Source organism: Bos indicus, chromosome 16 (genome assembly GCF_029378745.1).
Source record: "Bos indicus isolate NIAB-ARS_2022 breed Sahiwal x Tharparkar chromosome 16, NIAB-ARS_B.indTharparkar_mat_pri_1.0, whole genome shotgun sequence".
Classification (NCBI taxonomy): Eukaryota; Metazoa; Chordata; class Mammalia; order Artiodactyla; family Bovidae; genus Bos; species Bos indicus.
Window position 1 is genome coordinate 5,103,142 of NC_091775.1, and position 27,312 is coordinate 5,130,453.

At 39.7% G+C, this 27,312-nt stretch overlaps 1 protein-coding gene across 1 annotated transcript in view; it reads left to right on the forward strand.

Annotated features, from left to right (window-relative positions):
* Positions 1-27,022, forward strand: part of LOC139176308 (C4b-binding protein alpha chain-like) — a 62,750-nt gene extending 35,728 nt beyond the window's left edge. The window contains exons 9-12 of the mRNA XM_070767882.1: positions 5,460-5,642; positions 9,351-9,548; positions 12,579-12,761; positions 25,282-27,022. Of these exons, the coding sequence (XP_070623983.1) occupies positions 5,460-5,642; positions 9,351-9,548; positions 12,579-12,761; positions 25,282-25,556 (839 nt within the window). The 3' untranslated portion in view covers positions 25,557-27,022. The remainder of the gene's footprint in view (positions 1-5,459; positions 5,643-9,350; positions 9,549-12,578; positions 12,762-25,281) is intronic.
* Positions 27,023-27,312: the final 290 nt, after the last annotated feature.

The following is a 27,312-nucleotide window of genomic DNA, read 5'->3' on the forward strand; positions in this document are numbered from 1 at the left end:
GTGTGCTGCGATTCATAGGGTCGCAAGGTCGGACACTACTGAGTGACTGAACTGAACTGAACTGACCCACCTCTTATCTTCATTACTGCCACCATATTTGGCCTCAGGTCAAATGACAGGGAGGGAACACAGCCCCACCCTTCAACAGAAAATTGGGTTAAAGATACTGAGCATGGCCCTGCCCATCAGAATAAGACCCAGTTTCTCCCTCAGTCAGTCTCTCCCATCAGGAAGCTTCCATAAGCCTCTTATCCTTCTCCATCAGAGGGCAGACAAACTGAAAACCACAATCACAGAAAACTAAGCAATCTTATCACATGGACCACAGCCTTGTCTAACTCAGTAAAACTATGAGCCATGCCTTGTAGGGCCACCCAATGGACGGTTCATGATGGAGAGTTCTGACAAAACATGGTCCACTGGAGAAATGCAAACCACTTCAGTATTCCTACCTTGAGAAGCTCATGAACAGTACGAAAGGCAAAAAGATAGGACACTGAAAGATGAACTCCCCAGGTCGGTAGGTGCCCATTATTCTGCTGGAGATCAGTAGAGAAATAACTCCAGAAAGAGTGAAGAGATGGAGTCAAAGCAAAAACAACAATCATTTATGGATGTGACTGGTGATAAAAGTAAAGTCTGATGCTATAAAGAGCAATATTGCATAGGAACCTGAAATGTTAGGTCGGTGAATCAAGGCACATTGAAAGTTGTCACACAGTAGAGGGCAAGAGCAGAGAAGGCAATGGCACCCCACTCCAGTACTCTTGCCTGGAAAATCCTATGGACGGAAGAGCCTGGAGTCCATGGGGTCGCCTAGGGTCGGACATGACTGAGCGACTTCACTTTCACTTTCATGCACTGGAGAAGGAAATGGCAACCCACTCTAGTGTTCTTGCCTGGAGAATCCCAGGGATGGGGGAGCCTGGTGGGCTGCTGTCTATAGGGTCGCACAGAGTTGGACACGACTGACGTGACTTAGCAGCAGCAGAGGGCAATAGTGAACATTGATATTTTAGGGATCAGCGAACCCAAATGGGCTGGAATGGGGGAATTTAACTCAGATGACCATTATATCTACTACTGTGGGCAAGAATCCCTTAAAAGAAATGGAGCAGCCAACACAGTCAACAAAAGATTCCAAAATGCAGTACTTGGGTGCAATCTCAAAAATGACAGAATGATCTCTGTTCGTTTCCAAGGCAAACCATTAAGTATCACAGTAATCCAAGCCTATGCCACAACCAGTAATGCTGAAGAAGCTGAAGCTGAATGGTTCTGTCAGGCAAGTGTATGCTCCTTGGTTCTGTCTCGTCACAACAAAGATTTGGAGTGATGGACATTAAAGCCCTTGGCGTGCCACAGCTCTCAGGTCTTGGACAGACCATGTTACAGCTCTCAGGTCTCAAACAGACTGTGTTATAGCTCTAAGACAAATCAGGGTTACAGCTCTATTTTACTTAGAAGATATCAGGATCCACCCTCAAAGCGTGAGGGCATGCCAACCCAAAGACGCGAAGAGAAAAGAGTGGAGGAGTGCACCAGCGTGCTGGAGACAGAGAGACAGAGAGAGAGAGCCCACTGGCTCCTCTTTTTATATGTTTTTCCCTCCCCCTGGGCCTGCCCTATGCAAATTGGGCTAGCCAGGAGTGCTGTTTGTTTACCTGAAGGCCTCACTCTGGTCCTTGGACCTTCTTTTGACCTTCCTTTGTTCTATTTTCGTGGGCTTTTCCCTTCCTTGTCTTTTAGCCACTGCCATTCTGGACTCCTGTCTCCTATTCTAACTACCTGACAGTCCTATGAAGACCTACAAGACCTTCTAGAACTAACACCCCAAAAAGATGTCCTTTTCACTAGAGGGGATTGAAATGCAAAAGTAGGAAGTCAAGAAATACTGGGAGTAATGGGCAAATTTGGCCTTGGAGTACAGAATGAAGCAGGGCAAAGGCTAACAGAGTTTTGCCAAGAGAATGAACTGGTCATAGCAAACACCCTCTTCCACAACACAAGAGAAGATTCCACACATGCACATCACCAGATGGTCAATACCAAAATCAGACTGATTATATTCTTTGCAGCCAAAGATGGAGAAGCTCTATACAGTCAGCAGAAACAAGCCCAGGAGGCATGACTGTAGCTTATATCATGAACTCCTTATTGCCAAATTCAGATTTAAAATGAAGAAAGTGGGGAAAACCACTAGACCATTCAGGTATGACCTAAATCAAATCCCTAAAGACTATACAGTGGAAGTGAGAAATAGATTCAAGGGATTAGATCTGATAGACAGAATGCCTGAACAACTATGGACAGGGGTTCATCATTTTGTACAGGAGGCAATGATCAAGACCATCCTCAGGAAAAAGAAATGCAACAAGGCAAAATGGTTGTCTGAGGAGGCCTTACAAACAGCTATGACAATAAGAGAAAAGGAAAGGAAAGTGAAATCACTCAGTCGTGTCTGACTCTTTGCGACCCCATGGACTGTAGCCCACCAAGCTCCTCTGTCCATGGGATTCTCCAGGCAAGAATAATGGAGTGGGTTGCCATTTCCTTCTCCAGGGGATCTTCCTGACCCAGGAATTGAACCCAGGTCTCCTGCATTGCAGGCAGATGCTTTAACCTCTGAGCCACCAGGGAAGCCCCAAATGATAAAGGAAAGGAAAGTGAAGAAAATAAGAGAAGTGAAAGGCAAAGGAGAAAAGAAAAAGATATACGCATTTGAATACAGAGTTCCAAAGAATAGCAAGGAGAGATAAGAAAGCCTTGCTCAGTGATCAGTGCAAAGAAATAGAAGAACACAATAGAATGGGAAAAACTAGAGGTCTCTTCAAGAAAATCAGAGATACCCAAGGGAAATTTTCATGCAAAGATAGGCACAATAAAGGACAGAAATGGTATGGATCTAACAGAAGCAGAGGATATAAAGAAGAGGTGGCAAGAATACACAGAAGGAAAAAGAGATCTTCATGACCCAGATAACCCTGGTGGTGTGATTACTCACCTAGAGCCAGACATCCTGGAATGTGAAGTCAAGTGGGCCTTAGGAAGCATCACTACAAACAAAGCTAGTGGAGGTGATAAAATTCCAGTTGAGCTATTTCAAACCCTAAAAGACAATGCTGTGAAAGTGCTGCACTCAATATGCCAGCAAATTTGGAAAACGCAGCAGTGGTGACAGGACTGGAAAATGTTAGTTTTCATTCCAATCCCAAAGAAATGTAATGCCCAAGAATTCTCAGACTAGCACACAACTACACTCATCTCACATGCTAGCAAAGTAATCCTCAAAATTCTCTAAGCCAGGCTTCAACAGTACGTGAACTGTGAACTTCTAAATGTTCAAGCTGGATTTAGAAAAGGCAGAGGAACCAGAGATCAAACTGCCAACATTCATTGGATCATCAAAAAAAGCAAGAGAGTTCCAGAAAAACATCTACTTCTGTTTTATTGACTATGCCAAAGCCTTTGACTGTATGGACCACAACAAACTGTGGAAAATTCTTAAAGAGCTGGGAATACCAGACAACCTGACCTGCCTCTTGAGAAATCTAAATGCAGGTCAAGAAGCAAAAAAAAAAAAAAAAAAAAAAAAAAAAAACAAAACCAATACAATATTGTAAAGTAAAAAAAAAAAATAATAATTAAAAAAATTAAAAAAAAAAACAAGAAGAAGCAACAGTTAGAACTGGACATGGAGCAACAGACTGGTTTCAAACCGAGAAAGGAGTACCTCAGGGCTGTATACTGTCACCCTGCTTATTTAATTTATATGCAGAGTACATCATGGGAAATGCTGGGCTGGATGAAGCACAAGCTGGAATCAAGATTGACGGGAGAAATATCAATAACCTCAGATATGAAGATGACATCACCCTTATGGCAGAAAGCGAAGAACTTAAGAGCCTCCTGATGAAAGTGAAAGAGGAAAGTGAAAAAGTTGGCTTAAAATTCAACATTCAGAAAACAAAGATTATGGCATCTGGTCCCATCACTTCATGACAAATAGATGGGGAAACAGTGGAAACAGTGGCAGAGTTTATTTTTTTGAGCTCCAAAATCACAGCAGATGGTGACTGCAGCCATGAAATTAAAAGACACCTGCTCCTTGGAAGAAAAATTTATGACTAACCTACATAGCATATTAAAAAGGAAAGACATTACTTTTCCAACAAAGGTCTGTCTAGTCAAAGCTATGGTTTTTCCAGTAGTCAGGTATGGATGTGAAAGTTGGACTATAAAGAAACCTGAGCACCAAAGAATTGATGCTTTTGAACTGTGGTGTTGTAGAAGACTCTTGAGAATCCCTTGGACTGCAAGGAGATCCACCCAGTCCATCCTAAAGGAAATCAGTCCTGAATATTAATTGGAAGGACTGATGCTGAAGCTGAAACTCCAATACTTTGGCCACCTGATGCGAAGAACTGATTCATTCAGAAAAGACCCTGATATGGGAAAGATTGAAGGCAGAAGGAGAAGGGGACTACAGAGGATGAGATGGTTGGATGGCATCACTGACTCAATGGGTATGAGTTTGGGTAAACTCCGGGAGTTGGTGATGGACAGGGAGGCCTGGCGTGCTGTGGTCCACGGGGTCGTAAAAAGCCAGAAACGACTGAGCGACTGAACTGAACTGAACTGAAGGGTGTTTTGTGATATTATTGACATATAATATTATTTTAGGCGTACCTTATACTGATTTGATATTTGTGAGTATAGTTAAATGATTGTAATAAACCTAGTGAACATATATCACCATACATAGTTACAAAATAATTTTTCCTATGATGAGAACTTTAAAGTCATATACTCTAAGCAACTTTCAAATATATATATATATTACAGTGTATTAACTATAGACACTGTGCTGTACATTATATCCCCATAATTTATTTATAACTGAAAGTTTGTACCTTTTGATCCACTTCATTCATTTGTCCACTTTGCATTCCCACCTCTGGCAACCACAAAGCTACTATCTGTAACTGAGAAATTGCTTTTCAATTTTTTAATGAAAAATATATGGGACTTTATCCACCTCGAGTAACATGACCAGACCTCACTTCACTCAGGTTCCTAGGAACTAAAAGGGTATCGTGCATGCTTAGTTGCTAAGTCATATCTGATTTGTTGAGACTTTGTGGTCTGTAGTCCACCGGACTTCTCTGTCCGTGGGATTTCCCAAGCACAAATACTGGAATGGGTTGTTATTTCCTTCTCCAGGGGACTTTTCAGACCCTGAGTTGAACGCCCATCTCCTTTATTGGCAGGCAATTTCTTTACCACTGAGCCACTTGGGAAATCCACTAAAAGGATATACATAAAGCTTTAAAATGTTTTCTTTATATTTACTTGATGTAGGCTTGTATCAGGTCTCCCGGAGACCCATATATCAATAGTAGTCACATCATTATCACCATTTCTTTTATAACTCAGATGTCTTTTTTATGCTTCGTTAGATATAGTCTGTCATGGACCACAAGTTCAAAATGGAATCATTCTGTCTGGATTTGGACCCATCTATCACTACAAAGACTCTGTTCTGTTCAGCTGCAAGAAAGGCTATATCCTCAACGGCAACAATTTAATCCATTGTGGTGCTGATGACGAGTGGCATCCTTCTCCTCCCACTTGTGAACTCAGTGAGTATGCACCAAAGGGATTTTCATAATTGGCATCTAAAGTTATCCAGGAATATGGGTATAGCATGCTCACAGGCACAAGCCCACTTAAATCCCAAGAGTCATTTTACATTAAATTAGTACATTTCTCTAGTTTTCTCATCTTGGGAGAAAGGTTTTTTCCTTTCTTTTTTTCCTTTTCCTGCTAGTAATCTCTTTGTGTTATCTGAGGGTTTTCTATACATATACATCAAACAGTTTTGAGCCCAGTGACATCACAGACATGGCAGATTTATTTATTCCTTACAAAATATTTCAGTAGACACTAGTAAATTGTCTCATCCTAACAAAATAAACATATTCTGAGAATTTTTTGAAAGATGGAGGTAAAATTCCTTCAAGATATTCCATTTTAAAATTTGCACAAAGATACTCTATGGGCTAATGTTGGCCTTGATACTTTTAAGTTGTAAATACACACAGATCAGTCATAAGATTAATGATACTTATTGCTAAGAATTATTAAGCATGTTGTATCAAGCATTGTTCTAAGTATATGACATCAATTAATTCATTTAGTATTTACCATGATCCTAATAGGTAGATATTACTTTTTAAAAAATCACATTTTTTAAATTTAATTTTATTTTATTTTTAAACTTTACATAATTGTATTAGTTTTGCCAAATATCAAAATGAATCCGCCACAGGTATACATGTGTTCCTCATCCTGAACCCTCCTCCCTCATCCCTCCCCATTTTAATGATAACAAAACAGAGTGATTAAGTAACTAGCACAAGCTCACATAGTTGTTTGGTGATAGAAGCCATGGCTATATTGTAATTTATTCATTCCCTTCTGCCATCATGAGAAGTTAGGTGATGACTTACATATGTAGTGACGAAATTTGATAAACATGCAATATGACAGACCTGTATCCCTTTTTCAATCCCTATGTACCTTTGACAACATATCCAGTAGGGAATAAAGAATCCAATATTATGTGGAACAAGGTTTAAGCTCAAATCAGAAGTTCTTTGGTAACAGTGTTATAGTATCTGGGAAACACTACAATTCCTATTGTAATTCCACTTTAGGCAAGGAGAACCAGGGGAACATTTGGTTTATTTAGCAGCAAATTTGTGCTGTGTATCCTCAATGATCTCTGATATTTCCCATGCTGAAGTGCTTTGACATGGAAGGGCAACTAAGTCCCTGGAGGTTGACTCAGTACCCTAGATATTGCCCTTTTCTGCACCACAGTGTGTTACCTCAATAATATCCTCTGGATTGCTGTGTGCATTGTCAGTGTCAATCTGTTCAGTCACTCCGTCATGTTGATCCCATGGGCTGCAGCACGCTAGGCTTCCCTGTCCGTCACCAACTCTTGAAACTTGCACAAACTCATGTCCATCCAGTTGGTGATGCCATCCAACCATCTCATCCTCTGTGTCTGCTTCTCCTCCTGCTTTCGATCTTTCCCAGCATCAGGGTCTTTTCCAATGAGTCAGTTCTTCTCATCAGGTGGCCAAAGTATTGGAGTTTCAGCTTCAGCATCAGACCTTCCATGAATACTCAGGACTGATTTCTGGTTGTTTCTCCTTGCAGTCCAAGGGACTCTCAAGAGTCTTCTCCAACACTGCAGATCAAAAGCATCAATTCTTTGGTGCTCAGCTTTCTTTATAGTCCAACTTTCACATCCATACATGACTACTGGAAAAACCATAGCTTTGACTATAGAGACCTTTGCTTGCAAAGTAATGTCTCAGGTTTTTAATATGCTGTCTAGGTTGGTCATAGCCTTTCTTCCAAGGAGCAGGTGTCTTTTAATTTCATGGCTGCAGTCAACATCTGCAGTGATTTTGGAGCCCAGGAAAATAAAGTCTCTCACTATGTCCACTGTTTCCCTGTCTGTTTGCCATGAAGTGATAGGACCAGATGTCATGACCTCATTGTTTGAATGTTGAGTTTTAAGCCAACTTTTTCACTCTCCTCTTTCATTTTCATCAAGAAGCTTAAGAGAACTAAACTTCATTTTCTGCCATAAGGGTGGTGTCATCTGAATATCTGAGGTTATTGATATTTCTCCTGTCAATCTTGATTCCAGCTTGTGTTTCATTCAGCCCGGCATTTCGCATGATGTACTGGCATGTAAGTTAAATAAGCTGGGTGGCAATATACAGACTTGACGAACTTCTTTCCCAGTTTGGAACCAGCCTGTTGCTTCTTGAGCTGCATACAGATTTCTCAGGAGGCAGGTCAGGTGGTCTGATTTTCCCATCTCTTTAAAAATTTTCCTTAGTTTCCTGTGATCCACACAGGCAAAAGCTTTGTCATAGTCAATAAAGCAGAAGTAGATGCATTTCTGGAACTCACTTGCTTTTTCAATGATCCAGTGGATATTGGCTATTTGATCTCTGGTTTCTCTGCCTTTTCTAAATCCAGCTTGACTATCTGGAAGTTCATGGTTCATGTACTGTTGAAGCCTGGTTTGGAGAATTTTGAGCTTTACTTTGCTAGCGTGTGAGATGAGTGCAATTGTGTGATAGTTTGAGCTTTCTTTGGAATTGCCTTTCTTTGTGATTGGGGCTTCCCTGATATCTCAGTTGGTAAAGAATCCACCTGTAATGCAGGAGACACTGGTTTGATTCCTGAGTCATGAAGATCTGTTGGAGACGGGATAAGATACCCACTCCAGTATTCTTGGGCTTCCCTTGTGGCTCAGCTGGTAAAGAATCTGCCTGCAATGGGGCAGACCTGGGTTCTATCCCTGCTTTGGGAAGATCCCCAGGAGAAGGGAAAGGCTACCACTCCAGTGATCTGGCCTAGAGAATTCCATGGACTGTAAAGTCCATGGAGTCCCAAAGAGTTGGACCTGACTGAGTGATTTTCACTTCACTTTCACTTTCTTTGGAATTGGGATGAAAACTGACCTTTTCCAGTCTTATGCCCACTGCTGAGTTTTCCAAATTTGCTGGCATATTGAGAGCATCACTTTCACAATATCATCTTTTAGGATTTGAAATAGCTCAGCTGGAATTCCATCACCTCCACTAGCTTTGTAGTGATGTTTCTTAAGGCCCACTTGACTTAATATTCCAGGATGTCTGCTTCTAGGTGAGAGATCACACCATTGGGGTTATATGGGTCATGAAAATCTTTTTTGTACAGTTCTTCTGTGTATTCTTTTTAATATCTTCTGCTTCTGTTAGGTCCATACCATTTCTGTCCTTTACTGTGCCCATCTTTGCATGAAGTGTTCCCTTGGTATCTCTAATGTTCTTGAAGAGACCTCTAGTCTTTCCCATTCTATTGTGTTCCTCTATTTCTTTGCACTGATCACTGAGGAAGGCTTTCTTATCTCTCCTTGCTATTCTTTGGAACTCTGCATTCAAATGGGCATATCTTTCCTTTCCTCCTTTGCCTTTTGCTTCTCTTCTTTTTTCAGCTATTTTAAAGACCTCCTCAGACAACCGTTTTGCCCTTTGCATTACTTTTTCTTGGGGATGGTCTTGAGTGTGCAATGACTGCTTGGCAATAATCAGAGATTGATCCTTCCATGTCTCTTCCTGGAATTCCCAATTAGCCTTTGCCATCTGTTTCTTTCTCAACTAATATGAGTTACACTTGTTCTGGCAATGGGGAGACAGGGTGTGCAGAGTTCATTGCATCTGACTGCCAACCCCCAAAACAGCTTTCTTTCATTCTTGCACTTTTTTCATGATCAGATAGTTGTATTGGTTTACCAGACGTTCCTCATGCTATCTGGGATGGAAGAGACAACATGTTAAGCAATCAAGAAGTATTTGAAGTTGGGACCGAGTTGAAATATCAATGCAAATTTGGCTACAGACATATTCTAGATGAACCTCTGACTTTGACTTGTCAGAACAATTTCACATGGACAACATCTAAAGGATGTGAATGTAAGTAAATTTTGTTTTATGTACTCTTATTTGTGGTATCTTCTTTTCCATTGAAAATGTTGAGCATGTGCTCGGATTTTGTACTTTACTGGTTACAATTGATTTCTTAAAATGTATGCTTTGAAATATTTCTAGAGTTAATGTATTGGATCTTTGAAAATTAGTAGAGGAACTATTTTAAAGGTCATCCTGAAGACTGGGAGAGCTGAAAAATCATGTCCTTCATACTCTGCCCCTTTGAATTCAGCATCAAATGAAAAATCAACTTGGGTATCAAATATGAGTATCACCTTTGTAATTGGTGATAAAGGGCAGCTGTCATTTATGTGGTAATCCAGATTGTTTAGATCTGTAACAACTCCAGTGTAAAACCTCAGTGGTCAGTTTTGCAGGCAAAATGAACAAGGAATGAAAAATCTTTGACCTGGAAATGATATATCTTACTTTTCATTAAAGCCTTTTGGCTAGTCTGGTCCCTTGTTGGGGCTTCCCAGAAGGTGCTAGTGGTAAAGAATCCATCTGCCAATGCAGGAGATATAAGAGATGTGGGTTCAATGACAGGGAGTGGAAGATCCCTGGAGGAGGGCATGACAACCCACTTCAGTGTTCTTGTCTGGAGAATCCCATGGACAGAGGAGCCTGGTGGATTTCATGAGGTGTGTCCATAGGGTCATAAAGGCACACAACTGAAACCACTTAGCACACACGCGCACGCACACACACACACACACACAGAATACCTTGTTGCTGCCTAGTGAAAAAGAAATAAAAAATATAGTATTCTGCTTCTTCTGAAGCAACTGAAAATATCGGTGGATCCACACTAGTGATGTCAGCAGGCCTATAGGATGAAAATAAAATCATTCCAACATTTGTAGGTCAATAGTAAAAGGCAAGCAGAGATATCATGTTCACCTTCTTCTCTGGAAAAGCCAAGAGGGGATGTTATGTCAGATTCAGTAATGACTCGGCTTCCTGGTCTAATACATATCTTTTACAGCAGTTAAAAATGCAGTGTCATTTACTGTTTTGATTCAGTACAATGCTGAGGCAAGAGAGCATTGTTGTTGTTCAGTCACTAAGTCATGTGTGACTCTTTGGGACCCCATAGAGTATAGCTTTTGGGGCTTCCCTGTTCTTCACTATGTCCCTGAGTCTACTCAAACTCATGTCCATTGAGTCAGTGATGCCACCCAACTATCTCATCCTTTGTCATCCCCTTCTCTTAACCTCAATCTTTCTCAGCACCAGAGTCTTTTCCAATGAGTTGGTTCTTCCCATCAGGTGGCCAAAGTATTGGAGCTTCAGCTTCAGCATCAGTCCTTCCAGTGGATATTCAGGGTTGATTTCCTTCAGGATTGACTGGTTTGATCTCCTTGTGGTCCAAGGGACTCTCATGTATCTTCTTCTAGCTTGCAAAAGCTGGAATTGACAGGACCTGAGGCTGGAAAGTTTGCAGGGCTAGGTTATGAAGGACTGTGTGTGTCTTCAGGAGTTAAGAATTTATGTGAAGGGCAGACATTGAAAGGCTTTAACCAGAGGAGTAAATGTGCTGCATTTTAGAAACAGAAGTCTGGCTGTGGAGTGAGCAACAGTTCGAAGTGGGACAGAACTTAACCCATAGACATCTGCTGCAGCTATCCAGCCAAGTAGTAAGGCTGGTTTCAGCTGAGGCAATGGCAGTTGGCCTGAAGAGAAGTTGAGAAATCCTGAAGGAATTAAAAGTGGCAGGAGAAGGCAATGGCACCCCACTCCAGTACTCTTGCCTGGAAAATCCTGTGGGCGGAGGAACCTGGTAGGCTGCAGTCCAAGGGGTCGCTACAAGTCGGACACGACTGAGCAACTTCACTTTCACTTTTCACTTTCATGCATTGGAGAAGGAAATGGCAACCCACTCCAATGTTCTTGCCTGGAGAATCCCAGGGACGGGGGAGCCTGGTGGGCTGCCATCTATGGGGTTGCACAGAGTCGGACACGACTGAAGCAACTTAGCAGCAGCAGCAGCAGGACTGACAGGACTGGAAGACTGACGGCTGTGGGGTGTCGGGGGAGTTGGGGTTCATTCTGTGCTTGTGATCTGGGATGCCCTGGCTGCCTCTACATCACAACCATCACATCAACACTTTTGGCCACTGACCCACCACCACAATCATCCAGGAGCGTAGGCCATTAGAAGAGGAAGATTTGGGGTCTTTGGAATGTGGATTTCAGGCTTTAGATATTGCTAAGGGTTTTTTTTTTTTTTTTTTTTTAGATATAATTGACTTATAATACTAATTTCAGGTGTACATCAGTGATTTGATATTTACGTAAATACAGTGAAAAGATCATAATAACTTTAGTGAACATCTATCACCATACAAAGTTACAAAATAATTTTTCTTATGATGAAATGTTTTAAGTTCATTCTCCAAACAACTTTCAAACATATTACAGAGGTATTAACTTCAGGCACCATGCTGTACACTACATCCCCATGATTTATTTATAACTGGAATTTTGTACCTTTTGACCCTTCATTCCTTTTGTCCACTCTGCATCCCCACCTCTGGCAACCACCAACCTATTATCTGGAACTAAGAAATTGTTTTTTCAATTTTTTTCCACACTGAATAACATGATGGGACCTCATTTCACCGAGGAACTAGAAACTAGAAGGATATCATCCATTCCTAGTTGCTAAGTCGTTTCTGACCCTTTGCGACCCTTTGGTCCATAGCCTGCCAGACTCCTCTGTCCATGGGATTTCCCAAACAAGAATACTGGCATGGGTTGTTATTTCCTTCTCCAGGGGATCTTCCAGACCCTGGGGTTAAATCCCTGTCTCCTTCATTGGCAGGTGGTTTCTTTACCACTGAGCCACTTGGGAAGCCCACTAAAAGGATATACATACAACTTTAAAAAATTTTCTTTGTGTGTTCTTGATGTAGGCTTGTATCAGGTCTCCCGGAGACCCATATGTCAATAGTAGTCACATCATTATCACCATTTCTCTTTTATAACTGAGATGTTCTTTTTATGCTTCTTTAGATATTGTCTGTCATCCACCTCAAGTTCCAAATGGAAACATTCTCTCTGGATTTGGACCCATGTATAATTTCAACGACTCTGTTCTGTTCAGTTGCGAGAAAGGCTATATCCTCAATGGCAGCAATTTAATCCATTGTGGTGTTGATGACGAGTGGCATCCTTCTCCTCCCACTTGTGAACTCAGTGAGTATGCACCAAAGGGATTTTCATAATTGGCATCTAAAGTTATCCAGAAATATGAGTGTAGCATGCTCACAGGCACAAGCCCACTTTAATCTGAGTCATTTTACATTAAATTAGTACTTTTTTCTAATTTTCTCATGTCAGGAGAAAGGTTTAATTTATTATTTTTTTCTGCTAGTAATTTCTTCATGTTATCTGTCTGAGGATTTTGTGTACCTATAACATGATTTTGACAAGTGACATCATAGATATTGCAGATTTATTAATTCCTAACAAAAATATTTCAGTAGACACTAGTGAAGTGTCTCATCCTCATGAAATAAACATATCCTGAAAATTTTTTGAAAGATGAAGGTAAAATTGCTTCAAGATTTTTCTTTTTAAAGTTTGCACATAGATGCTCTATGGGCTGATGTTGGCCTTGATACCTTGAAGTTGTAAATACATACAGATAGGTCATCATATATAATGATACTTATTGTTAACATTCATAAAACACTTTATATCAAGAACTGCTCTAAATATATAACTTTCAATTAATTCAATTACTTAATATTTACTGCATATTCAGTCTCGGGTTAGGAAGATCATTGGAGGAGGAAATGGCAACTGACTCCAGTATTCTTGCTTGAAAAATCCCAAGGACAGGGAAGCCTGGTGGGTACAGTCCAAAGGATTTCAGAGTCGGACACAACTGATTGACTAGACACACACACATGATCCTAAGAGGTAGTTACTACCTCTTCTTAAAATTTTAAAATTCCGTTTTAATGATGGGAAAAGAAATGAGTAAGTTACCAGCACAAGCTGAGTTAGTTAGGGGTGGAAGCCACTGCTACATTGTGGTTTATTCAATCCCTTCTGCCATTACAAGGAATTAGGTTACATTTTACATATGTAGTGAAAAAATTTGATAAGTATGCAAATTGACAGACGTGTTGTTGTTGTTCCATTGCTAAGTCATGTCCATTGGCTTGCAACCCATGGACTGCCGCATGCCAGGGTCTTCTGTCCTCTACTATCTCTGGGAATTTGCTCAAATGCAGTCAGTGATGCTATCTAACCATCTCATCCTCTGCCACCCAATTCTCCTTTTGCCTTCAGTCTTTCCTAGTGTCGTGGTCTTTTCTAATGAACCAGCTCTTAACATAGGTGGCCAAAGTATTGGAGCTTCAGCTTCAGCCACAGCCCTTCCAATGAATATTCAGGGTTGATCCTTTAGGATTGACTCATTTGGTTTCCTTGCAGTCCCAGGGACTCTCGAGTCTTCTCTAGCACCACAATTCGAAAGCAGCAAAATTTTAATAGAAGGAGCAAACAGCCTTCTCTATGGACCAACTCTCACACCCATATATGACTACTGGAAAAACCATAGCTTTGACTATGTGGACCTTTGTTGGCAAAGCAATGTCTCTGGTTTTTAATATGCTGTCTAGGTTTGTGATAGCTTTTCTTCCAAGCAGCAGGCATCTTTTAATTTCATGGCTGCAGTCTCTGACCACAGTGATTTTGGAGCCCAAGAAAATAAAGTCTGTCACTGTCTCCATTGTTTCCCCATCTATTTGCCCATGAAGTGATGGGACCAGATGCTGTGATCTTAGTTTTTGAATGTTGAGTTTAAAGTCAGCTTTTTCACTCTCTTCTTTCACCATCATCAAGAGGCTCTTTAGTTCCTCTTTACTTTCTGCCATTAGAGTGGTATCATCTGCATATCTGAGGTTGTTTTGATTCCAGCTTGTGATTCATTTAGCCTGACATTTTGTATTATGTACTCTGCATATAAGTTAAATAAACAGGGTGACAATATACAGCCTTGTCATTCTCCTTTCCCAATTTTCAACCATTCCATTGTTCCTTGTCTGGTTGTAACTGTTGCTTCTTGACTCACATACAGGATTCTCAGGAGACAGGTGAGGTGGTTAGATATTCCCATCTTTTTAAGAATTTTCCGCAGTTGTGACCCACACACTCAAAGGCTTTCACATAGACTATGATGCAGAAGTAGATGTTTTTCTGGAACTCCCTTGCTTTCTCTATGATGTACTGAATTCTGTCAATTTGATTTCTGGCTCCTCTTGCCTTTTCAAAACCCAGCCAGCACATCTGGAGGTTCCCAGTTCACATACTTCTGAAGCCTAGCTTGAAGGATTTTGAGCATAACCTTGCTGGCATGTGAAATGAGCACAGTTGTTCGGTAGTTTGAACATTCTTTGGCACTGCCCTTCTTTGGGATTAGAATGAAAACTGAGCTTTTCCAGTCCTATAGCCACTGCTGAATTTTTCAAATTTGCTGGCATATTGAGTGCAGCACTTTAACAGCATCATCTTTAGGATGTTAAATAGCTCAGTTGGGATTCCATCACATGCAATGTTCATAGTAATGCTTGTTCATAGTAATGCTTCTTAAGACCTAAGGCCCACTTGACTTCACACTCCAGTATATCTGACTCTAGATGAGTGACCATGCCATCATGGTTATCAGGGTTGTTAAGACCATTTTTGTATAGTTCTTCTGCGTTTTTTTGCCATCTTTTCTTAATCTCTTCTGCTTTTGTTAGGTCCTTACCATTCTTGTCCTTTATTACACCCATCCTTGCATATGTTCTCTTGGTATCTCCAATTTTCTTGACGAGATCTCTCGTCTTTCCCATTCTATTGCTTTCCTTGCTTTCTTTGCATTGTTCATTTCAGAAAGCTTTCTTATCTCTCCTTGCTCTTCTTTGGAACTCTGCATTCAGTTGGGTATGTCTTTCACTTTCTCCCTTGCATTTTACTTCACTTCTTCCCTCAGATGTTTGTAAGGCCTCCTCAGATAACCACTTTGCCTTTTTGCATTTATTTTTCTTTGGGATGGTTTTGGTCACTGCCTCCTGTACAATGTTATGAACCTCTGTGCATAGTTTTTTGGGCATTCTCTCTACCAGATCTAACCCCTTGGATCTATTCATCACCTTTACTGTGTAATCATAAGGGGTTTGATTTAGGTCGTACCTGAATGACTTAGTGGTTTCCCCTACTTTCTTCAGTTTAAGCCTGAATTTTACAACAAGGCGCTCATGCTCTGAACCACAGTCAGCTCCAGGTCTTGTTTTTCCTGTCTGTATAGAGATTCTCCATCTTTGGGTGCAAAGAATATAATCAATCTGATTTCGGTATTGACCATAAGGTGATGTCCATGTGCAGAGTCATCTTTTGGGTTGCTGGAAAAGCTGTTTGCTATGACCAGTGTGTTCTCTTGACCAAACTTGTTAGCCTTTTCCCTACTTCATTCTGTACTCCAAGGCCAAACTCACCTGTTATTCCAGGTATCTCTGGACTTCCTCTTTTTGCATTCTATGAAGAAAAGAACATTTTTTTAAAAATTTAAATTTACTTATTTTAATTAGAGGCTAATTACTTTAGAATATTGTATTGGTTTTGCCATACATCAACATAAATCTGCCACGGGTTTTTTGATGTTAGTTCTAGAAAGTGTTGTAGGTCTTCATAGAACCAGTCAGCTTCAGCTTCTTCAGCATTAGTGGTTGGGGCATAGATTTGGATTACTGTGAAACTGAATGGTTTGCCTTGGAAACAAACTGAGATCATTCTGTTGCTTTTGAGATTGCACCCAGGTCCTGCATTTCATACTCTTTTGTTTGACTATGAGGGCCACTCCATTTCTTCTAAAAGATTCTTGCCCACAGTAGCAGATAGAGTAGTCATCTGAATTAAGGTCTTCCCTTGTGGATCAGCTGGTAAAGAATCTGCTTGCAATGCGGGAGACCTGGGTCCTCTCCCTGGGTTTGGAAGATCCCCTGGAGAAGGGAAAGGCTACCCACGCCAGTATTCTGGCCTGGAGAATTTCATGGACTGTATAGTCCATGGGGTCGTGAAGAGTCGGACACAACTGATTGACTTTCACTTTCTGAATTAAATTCGCCCATTGCCATCCATTTTAGCTCACTGATTCCTCAGATATCGATGTTCACTCTTCCATCTCCTGTTTGACCACATCCAGTTTACCTTGATTCATGGACCTAACATTCCAAGTTCCTATGCAATAGGTCCTTTATGGCATTGGACTTTACTTTCATCACCAGACACATCCACAATGGAATGTCATTTCTGCCTTGGCCCAGCGACTTCATTCTTTCTAGAGCTATTAGCAACTGCCCTTCACTCCTCCCTAGTAACATACTGAAAAGCTTTTGCCCTAGAAGGCTTGTCTTCGGGTGTCATATCTTTTTGCTTTTTCATACTGTTCCCGGAGTTCTCATGGCAAGAATACTGGAGTGGATTGTCACTTCCTTCTCCAGTAGTCCACTTTTTGTCAGAACTCTTCACTAGATGCCCATTTTGGGTGGCCCCACATGGCATGGCTTATCATTTCATTGAGTTAGGCAAATCTTTTCACCAAGAGAACAAGGTTGTGTTCCGTGAAGGGGCTACATGACAGACATGTATCCTCTCTTCAATCCATGTGTGTCTTTGGCATCATATTCAGTAGGGGAAAAAAGCAAAATCCAAGAGCTAAGTGGAGGCAAAGTTCAAGCTCAAATCATGAAGTTCCTGCTGAAAGTGTTATAGTATCTGGGAGACACTACAACTTCTATTGTAATTCCCCTTTAGGCAAGATCTGGGCCTCCTTACCTGGTCTAGGGAACATAGACTCAGGAGTTAGGTCCTGCCATAGAAGGAAGAAAACCTTGACCAGAAATGTAGAGACTTTTTCATAGATGAGACACTCCCATTGTCTCTTCCTCCACCTCCTTTTCCTTTGGGAAAAGTGAGCAAGGAGGTGAGGGATCGGTGGATGCTCTTCTGATCTTAGATGGGAATGTTGGGAAATGAGGAAAATTACTCCATTCAGACTACAAGAATTCTGTCATTGTGTAAGTGACATCATGGAGACCCAGACTACATGGATTCCATACAGTTAGATTTTAACATATTATGTAGAGACAAATAATGAGCAGTCCTGGTTTAGATCAACCTATTGAGAAATCAATATTCAAAATCAGGAATTAACTAAATACACTTGAAAAGAATGATATTCATAATATGACTATGATTCTATTGGGAACATAGGGAATATTTTATTAATAAAAAACAAAATTAAAAGCATATTTAAAGAAGAATAGGAGGGTGAATAAATAGCATCTTTGGAGGAATCTACCATAATGAATAGAAAAAACAGCTAATATATTAGTTTCTCATATATAAATAGAGGCTCACAGATGCTTAAAAATCAACCTGTTTTCTAAGTTAGGTTTAAAGTTTCAATGACTGCTATGTTAAAAACAAAAAACTTTTTACTGTCTATAAATCATAAAATGAAAATTTGTATATCCAAGTTGTCACAAATGTGCTATATCCATATATTTGTAATTGGTGATATTTATGGGTAAATTATAACCTGATATAAATGTCAGGTATTACTATGACATTTTAAGGCTTATTTTGAAAAATTAAGAAGTTTGACAGATACAGAGATAATTCTAGATTTATTTGCAATTAGAGAGCTAGAGTATTTTATTCTAAATTATTTAAAAAGAAATCTAGTGTGGAAAAGTGTTATCTGAGAGAAAATTACTACAGCTTTAAAAAGTATATTTATTTGATGCATATTAATATATGTACATTTGTGTCTGTGTGTGTATGTATAACTGACTACATTATACACCTGAAACTAACATAACATTGTAAATCAAATACATTTCAATTAAAGTAAAATAAAATAAATATATATTTATTACATTTCCCTTATGTCAGCTTTTTAGAACATTTCAAATTAGGTATTTTTTTACAGCTTTATTTTTTTATTAACATGCAATAAAATACATACATGTAGAATATGTAAGTCTATCAATTTGACATATGTATGCACTTTTGAAATTATCAGTACAATCAAGATAATGAACATATCAATCTGTCTGAAAAATTTTCTCATGCTTCTTCCTCAAGCCCTTCCCTCACTGCCCCCAGAAATTCATTGCTCTGCTCACATTGGCTCACATTGGTTCATAGATTGGCTCACATTGGTTCATAGATTGGCTCACATTTTCTAGAATTTTATACAGATGAAATAATATGCTTTTTTATAAGGCTTTTTTCATTCAGCACAATTATTTTCAAATTGATAGATGTGATTATGTACATCAATAATTTATTCCCTTTTATTGCTGAATAGTATTCCATGGTATAAATATCCCATAGATGTTCAGCTATTTCCTTACTGAAGGACACATCAAGGGAAAATCTTTCTACTTATTTACATATTTACCATTTCTGATGCTCTTCATCCTTTGTGTAGATACAGATTTCTATCTGGTATCATCTTCCTCTTGCTTGAATTACTTCCACCAATATTTCCTATAATTTAGACATGCTGGTAATGAATTCTTTTAGGTTTAAACGTTTGAAAAAAAATTTAGTTTGCCTTTGTATTTGGAAGATATTTTTTCTGAGTAGAGAATTCTAGATTGTTTTTTTTCTTTTGCTACTTTAAAAATATTGCTTCTATTGTCTTCTTTTAAAAAAATACTTATTTATTTGGCTGTATCAGGTCTTAGTTGCAGCAAGTGGGACCTTCGCTGTGGCATGTGGGATCTTTTTGTTGTGGTGGTCAGGTTTCTCTCTGATATTGCATGTGGGCTCCCAAGTGTGCAGGCTCAGTAGTTGTGGGGTGTGTGGGGGGAGCTTACTTGCCCCATTGCACGTGGGATATTAGTTCCCCAAACAGGGATTGAACCTGAGTCCTCTGCATTGAAAGGCAGATTCTTAACCACTGGATCACTGGGGAAGTCCCTATTATCTTTTTTTTTTCTTTAACTTTTGTTGAAGTATCATTGGTTTTTAGCATTCTATGTTTGATGTATGCAATAGTATATTTCAAATTTGGCGTATACTACAGCATGCTCCCCACCAGAATTCGAGTTTACACTCATCACCATACAGTTGATCTCTTTCCCAATTTTGCCCTCCCCCCACCTCTTTTCCTCTGGTAGCTACTACTCTGTTCTCTGCATCCACATGTTTGTTTTATTCATATAGTTTGATTGGTTTTTATGTTTTGCATATAAGTGAAACCATACAATACTTTTAATCAACAAGATGTTTGTTGTCAGCCTTGTTCTTTGCTCCTCTGTATTTAGGGTGTCTTTTTTCTTTCAGTTCAGTTCAGCCGCTCAATCTTGTCTGACTCTTTGCAACCCCATGAATTGCAGCACGCCAGGCCTCCCTGTCCATCACCAACTCCCAGAGTCCAACCAGACTCATGTCCATTGAGTCAGTGATGCCATCCAGCCATCTCATCCTCTGTCATCCCCTTCTCCTCCTGCCTCCAATCCCTCCAAACATCAGAGTCTTTTCCAATGAATCAACTCTTCGCATGAGGGGGTCAAAGTATTGGAGTTTCAGGCTCAGCATCAGTCCTTTCAATGAACACCCAGGACTGGTCTCCTTTAGGATGGACTGGTTGGACCTCCTTGCAGTCCAAGGGACTCTCAAGAGTCTTCTCCAACACCACAGTTCAAAAGAATCAATTCTTCAGTGCTCAGCTTTCTTCACAGTCCAACTCTCTCATCCATACATGACCACTGGAATTAGAAAGATTAAAAAAAATTTTTTTTATCTTTGATTTTAGGAAATTTGATTATGATATGTTGTATCTTCATTCAGTTTTCTTTTTGTTTATTGTCACTGGAGTTTATTGAGTTTATTTAATTTTGGTTAATAATTTTCACAAAACTTGATAAATTATAACCATTATTTACTCAAATATTTTCCACCTCTATTCCCTTCTTTCTTTCAGGATCTCTGCTTATGCATATATGAAACCATCTGAAATTGCTTCACAATTGATTGTAGCTCTGATTCTTTTTTCCCCAGTCTTTTGATGTTTGGTATTTCATCTTTTATAATTGTTATGTGTTCAAATTTCTTAATCTTTTCCTTTGGTATGTCTAATATAATGTAAATCTGACTAAATTTTTTTTCTTTTTTTACTTTTAAACACTCATCTGTTAAGTGAGACCTCTCAACTACAAGTTTTTATTTCTATAAGTTTAAGTTGGGTCTTTTAAAATATTTATTTTATTTTATTTATTTATTTTTTTACTTTACAATATTGTATTGGTTTTGCCATACATCAACATGCATCTTCCATGGGTGTACACGTGTTCCCCATCCTGAACCCCCCTCCCACCTCCCTCCTCATACCATCCCTCTGGGTCATCCCAGTGCACCAGCCCCAAGATTCCTGTATCCTACATCGAACCTGGACTGGCGATTCATTTCTTATATGATATTATACATGTTTTAGTGCCATTCTCCCAAATCATCCCCTGCCTCCCTCTCTCACAGAGTCCAAAAGACTGTTCTATACATCTGTGTCTCTTTTGCTGTCTCGCATACAGGGTTGTTGTTACCATCTTTCTAAATTCCATATATATGTGTTAGTATACTGTATTGGTGTTTTTCCTTCTGGCTTACTTCACTCTGTATAATTGGCTCCAGTTTCATCCACCTCATTAGAACTGATTCAAATGTATTCTTTTTAATAGCTGAGTAATACTCCATTGTGTATATGTACCACAGCCTTCTTATCCATTCATCTGCTGATGGACATCTAGGTTGCTTCCATGTCCTGGCTATTATAAACAGTGCTGCGATGAACATTGGGGTACACGTGTCTCTTTCAATTCTGGTTTCCTCGGTGTGTATGCCCAGCAGTGGGATTGCTGGGTTGTATAGAGGTGGTCTTAAAATATTTTTAATGTCTCCACTTATCATGCTCAATCTCTCATCTATATACTTAAATATATGAAATATAGTTATAATAACCATTTTAGTATCTTTATTTTCTAACTATATCACATGTCACTTTAGGGTTTGTTTCTATTGATTGATTGAGTTTTCTCTTCATTATGTGTTATATTTTTCTTTGCCTCTTTGTATTTATAGTAGTTTTAAAGTTGAATACCAGACATTTTGAATGTGATGTTTTGGTGCTGGATATTTTTGAATTTGTTGAAAATATCTTTGAATTTAGTCTGGGATGCAGTTAAATTATTTGGAAGCTGATTATCTTCAGTCTTGCTTTTTAGCTTTGTCTAGAGGGATCAGAGAAGCCCCCTGCAGAGACAATATTATTCTGATTATTTTATCAATTCCCCACAAAATATGAGGCTTTGCAGTCTATCTGGTGGTAAAATGAGCTATATTCAGGCCTGAGTGAATATAGATATTGTTTTCTCTGCTTTTTGGGGTTCTTTGTTGGTTATTTGCTTACATGCAGCTGGAACTTAACATGTAGCTGAAAACTTGAAGGGGATCCTTTGAAGATCTGCAATGCTCTGTCTCTGACCAGACATTTTCTCTTCGTCACTCTGCCCTGTGAACACTGACCTCTCTGGACTTTCATCTCTATTTCATTAACTTCTTAATAACCTTCAGGGAGAGGTGGAGTTTCTGCCTTGGTTCTCCCCTCTCTGTGCTGAAGCCTGAAAACTCTCAGACTGTGACCATCAAAGAGCTTTTCTCATTTGCTTCCTCACTACTAGGGACCAATGTCTTCTTACTGCTTGATACTTTATGTCAAAAAACATTATTTCACTTAGTTTGTCTTTTCCCCCTTTGCCCTTTTTAAATTGTTCCAGGCTGAGAGTGAATCCTATCCTTGTTATTCCATCTTGAGCAGAAGCAGACATCCAAATAAAGGTTCTAAAGTATTCTTTCTCTTCAATTTTACAACAAAAGAAGAAAAAACCCTGACCTCAGGCAATGACTAAATTTCATCCTGTGTATTACCTCTAAAGCTGATATAAAACTCTGAAAATATTTATTTCTTCATCCTTGAGAATAGAGAGAGAGGTATATATAAGTCAATAAAGACTTGCCAAGAGGTATATGTTAATAGGCAGTTCCAATCATTCTGGATGTGGTAACCCCAAGGAAGATCACAAAAAGATGAATTAAGAATTTATTATTGTTCATGAAAAAATGTTGAAAATTAAAATTTTATACAGGCTTCCTTTAGCACCTAAGTTTTCAACATTTTTGTTGAAGAGTAACACACAGAAGAGAGCACAGCAAACACACCCATGTAACCACTGAGAGGTATCCCCATGGCGTTAGCCAGTCGTCAGTCACTTTCCTATCCAAAGGTAAATGTTCGGCTGACTTACAACATATATTTTAGAGCTTTATATAAACAGAATGGTTTGGTGTTTGTACTTTGCTTCTTTTGATCACATTATGTTTGTGATATTCATATTCTGGATTGAAGCTCTGGTATGTTTCTTTGTATACCTGTTTATTACTCCCTTGTAACATATATATAACTGAGTTATTCATTCTCTTCTTGATGGGCATTTGGGTTGTTTCCAGTTTAGAGTTATTAAGAATAATTCTGCTTTTAGTATTCTTGTATGTCTTTGGGTGCACAGATGTATGCTGGATAAACATGCAAGAGTGAAACTGCTATGGCATAAGTATAAATGTTCATAAATAGTAGATAATGTTAAAGTTTTAAAATAGTAGTCTATATGATCTCAGTCCTTTAAATTTATTGAGACTTCTTTTATTGCAAAGCATGAAGTAATTTTTTGCAAATGTTTAGCATGTACTTGAAAAGTGTATTTTGCAATTTTGGGGTGCAAATTTGAAATTTTTGAATTTGCTAATGGTGCTATTCAAATATGCATCCATTTCCATGCTGACCTCTTGTCAATTTTATCAGTTCCTGAGACAGGTTTGCATGTCTCCCTGATGATTTTCTTAGACATGAGCATCATTTTTTATTTATCAGAGGTATACTGCTCAACACAAGGGATGGAGACTATTAGAATCACAAGTGAAAAGAGAGGTTTTCCTGTTAGGAGTGAGTATACCAATGAGGACCATATTTCATATACATGTGATGGAGGCTATTACCCTGTTTCTCCTGATGGAAAAAGTGTATGCCAAGAAGATGGCACACGGAAGCCTGAAATGCCAGCATGTAAAAAAGTTAAGAATAGTGAGAGAGCTTTTCACAAGTATTCTACAGATTTCTCAAATGGTCCCACTTGGTTCCACAAATGATCATAGTACTTAATACCAGGTGACTTTGGGGTTGTTCTTTTAAGAAATATTGTGCAAAAGTGGTTGCAGATACTATACCTATCACTAGTGCCATGCAAGGAGCTATAGAACAAAGTTCATCAGTTGGAAAACATAAACAAACAAAAAGTCTTAGAAGAAAAGTTTTCTTGCAAGAGAAAATAGCAGAGTTGATAAAATCCCCCTCAAAGTCTCATTTTCTCATTTTTCCTGCATATATACTGTGTAAGCACTGTGCCCGATGTTCCAGTAAAGAGAGACACCATCCTACAAAGCTCTGTATTTATAAGTCAAGAGGGCAAGAAGCATTTATAAACTTCTGTAACAATGGAAGCTCCCACGTTGAGGAATTAACTTAGGGGAGCCTTTGATGTCTAGTGACATTTCTTGCTCTAACTCAGCCTTGCTGATCCATCTGATAGTTTAAATGCCAGAAAGCAGAAGAAATGAGTACCTAGGGCTATAAAGATCTGTCTCTAATCAGGTTAAGAAACGAAATGTCATCATTGTGAAAGATTCTTCACACCAACACGATAGAGATTATTGGGTACCATAGTTTGGGTTACTCTGAAAGCCAAGCTTGACAAAATGACTGGAGTACCAGTGGTTCATTTTGGATGCGCTCGGCTCCAAAAATGGGAACTAGGATCTTGGGGAGCAGGCGTGCAGGATGACATGGAGACAGGGAAAAAAGGAAAAGATAAGTATCGTAAACAGTAGGTGCTCAGTTCTTTGAGACAGCTAAGTATAAGGAATGCCTTTTAAAATTGTCTGTCTGAAGGGTGGGAAACTGAGGTGTTTATCCACTGCTTTCTGTCTCCCATAGTTTAGGGTTGCCCTGAGGGCAGTAACTGCCCCCTCTTCAATTCCAATTATAGTTCTCCAGCTTCAGAGAAGGCCCAAGGCAGGCAAACTGAGATTTACTGTGAATGCTTTCTGTAGAATACCATCCATTATGTCCATGGTATTTTCATGATTTTTCTAACAATTTCATTTAGCTCAGGAAGATTATGAGGCCTGAACAATGAAAAGTACATACCTAAGACCATATGTAGATCAAGGCTGGCAGCGGGTGTAGCAACTAAGAGCAAAGTTTCTGCTGCCTAAAAGGATGTGACACTGAGGAAATTATTTTACAGTTTCTTTGTAGTATCTGATCAGAGTTGTAGTGGGAATTAAATGAGATAAGGCATGTAAAGGATTTAGCACATGACTGACAAAAGGACTTGCTCAACAAATGTTAATTATTACTACTGTAATTTGTATTATTGCTATTATAATACTATTGTATTATGAAAATGAAAGATAATATAGAACAACTTGAAAGACCTGAGTGTAACTTATGAACAGACTTTCTCATCATTCTGATTGTTAAATGCTGTTATATTGCCTTTTATTGAGAAACAGTGTGCTCAAAAATATGTTTCCCTTACAGTTACGTGTTTGAAACCCAAGGTAGAAAATGGAAAGCTGTCCGTGGATAAGGAAAAGTATGTTGCATCTGAGAATGTCACCGTCCAGTGTAACTCTGGGTTTAGTTTGGTCGGTCCCCAGAGTATCACTTGCTCAGAGAATACCACCTGGCATCCAACCGTGCCCACATGTCACTGGGTAAATTGCACCCATGTATGTCCCTGTATGTCCCTTTCAAACCTTAAAAATTATGCCTCCCCCAAAGCACTTATCCCAGCCAGCACAGGTGAGATCTGACTTTGTCAAGCTGTATAAACAACTCACTAAAAGTACCACCACTTTCCATCTTGAAGCACTGTGGTGAGCTGGCAGAGGCAACTTTCCCTGCTAGATTTGGTGGGTTCCCATAGTCCCAGGTATCCTTACCCTTGGCTCTACATTTTATATAATAAATGCTGCTTGCTCCATTCCTTATTGGCCATTAGAATCATTCCTCAGTTATCCTTTTGGGGGTGCTCTAGGTCTCCTTTGCATCTCTGCATCTTTTCTGCTTCACCTCTGCTTGGCTGCTGCTCAGAACAGGTTTGGGCTTGGCCTGAATGGTCACCTTTGCTAGGATGCAATCTTTCTTGATATTCTACTCATCTATCCATCCACCAGACAAGCTTGCATTTGTTAGTAATGCCTCTTAAATCCTCCCGACCCCTTTGCCTCCTCTTTTCTTTAAATCACTTTTAGGAAGTCTGTGAGCAAGTGCACACAGGCAGACACTTCAGGTAGTGTCTCCCAAGCCTGCAGGATATGAAAACAACCCTAGAGTTGTATAAACTGTCTTTAAGGACCAGACGTTTTTTATTGAAGGATACCCTGGCCAGCTCACCAATTCTTCCAGCCATTTAAGTAGAATATGCACATTTGTGTAGGTCAGGGCTTTGAATTAGGCAGATGCCCTGTACCTTTACTTCCCTCATAGCCCGGTTGGTAAAGACTCTGCCTGCAGTGCAGGAGACCCGGGTTTGATCCCTGGGTCAGGAAGATCCCCCTGGAGAAGGAAATGGCAACCCACTCCAGTATTCTTGCCTGGAGAATCCCATGGACAGAGGAGCCTGGTGGGCTACAGTCCATGGGGTTGCAAGAGTCAGACACGACTTAGCGACTAAACCCCCTCCCCCCCAACCTCCCGTACCTTCAAAAACTGCCTCCTGGACTGGGCCTTTCCCTGACAGCAGCAGCATTCTAGGTGCTTGGCTATCCTCAGCTGCGTGGCCCCCCATGCTCAGTGTGCCCCTCTTCTGCAGGCCTTTGGCAGCGGGAGATCTCCGGGCCCTGGAGCCAGAGCTGATCCCACTCACCTGCAAAGCCTTCAGGGTGGAGGGAAGGTTTTTTGAAAATCATTCTGAGGTGGCAGCTTTAAACTAGTGACAATCAGCCCCCATGTGCACTTGCTGCCTGATAGGAGCTCCTCTTAAACAATTGGAAGGAGAGAGTCAAGTTTAAGAGCATCACTGAGACATTCCCTTAAAAAGAGGAAAGAAAGGGGTTATTTTTGCCTTTAGATCAATGTACAGAGTCCTGGTCAACAAATGTGCTGTTCCTTAAGCACCATCACTTACTGTAATAAGTGTCTTGGCTTGGAGAGCTGGGATTATGGTGATTGCTACTGAAAATGTGTAATTTTCGATTATCTAGACTTTTCTGATTCAAATATTTAATCTTCTGGACTTGAAGCACTGGTTGATTAAATAAGCATTTTTCAAATATCACATTGTCTCTGTTGTTGTTACTGTGCCATGTCCGTTGTTCCATGCACAGCAAACCAAAGCTTACAAGGAGAACAAATCTCAAATCCACTTCTCTGAAGGCACAGGGCTTGGGTATTTGTGAAATAAAGAATGAAGAAGCTGGGAGGGTATGAGGCACAGGGAGTATGTGGAGTATGGGGAAGGTGATTGGGAAAAGGCATAGTAATTGTCATTTACACAAGTATACCTAAGCTACAGGCCTCTGCAAGTTCAAAATGTCATCAAATGGACACTGGTGCATGCCCAGTTGG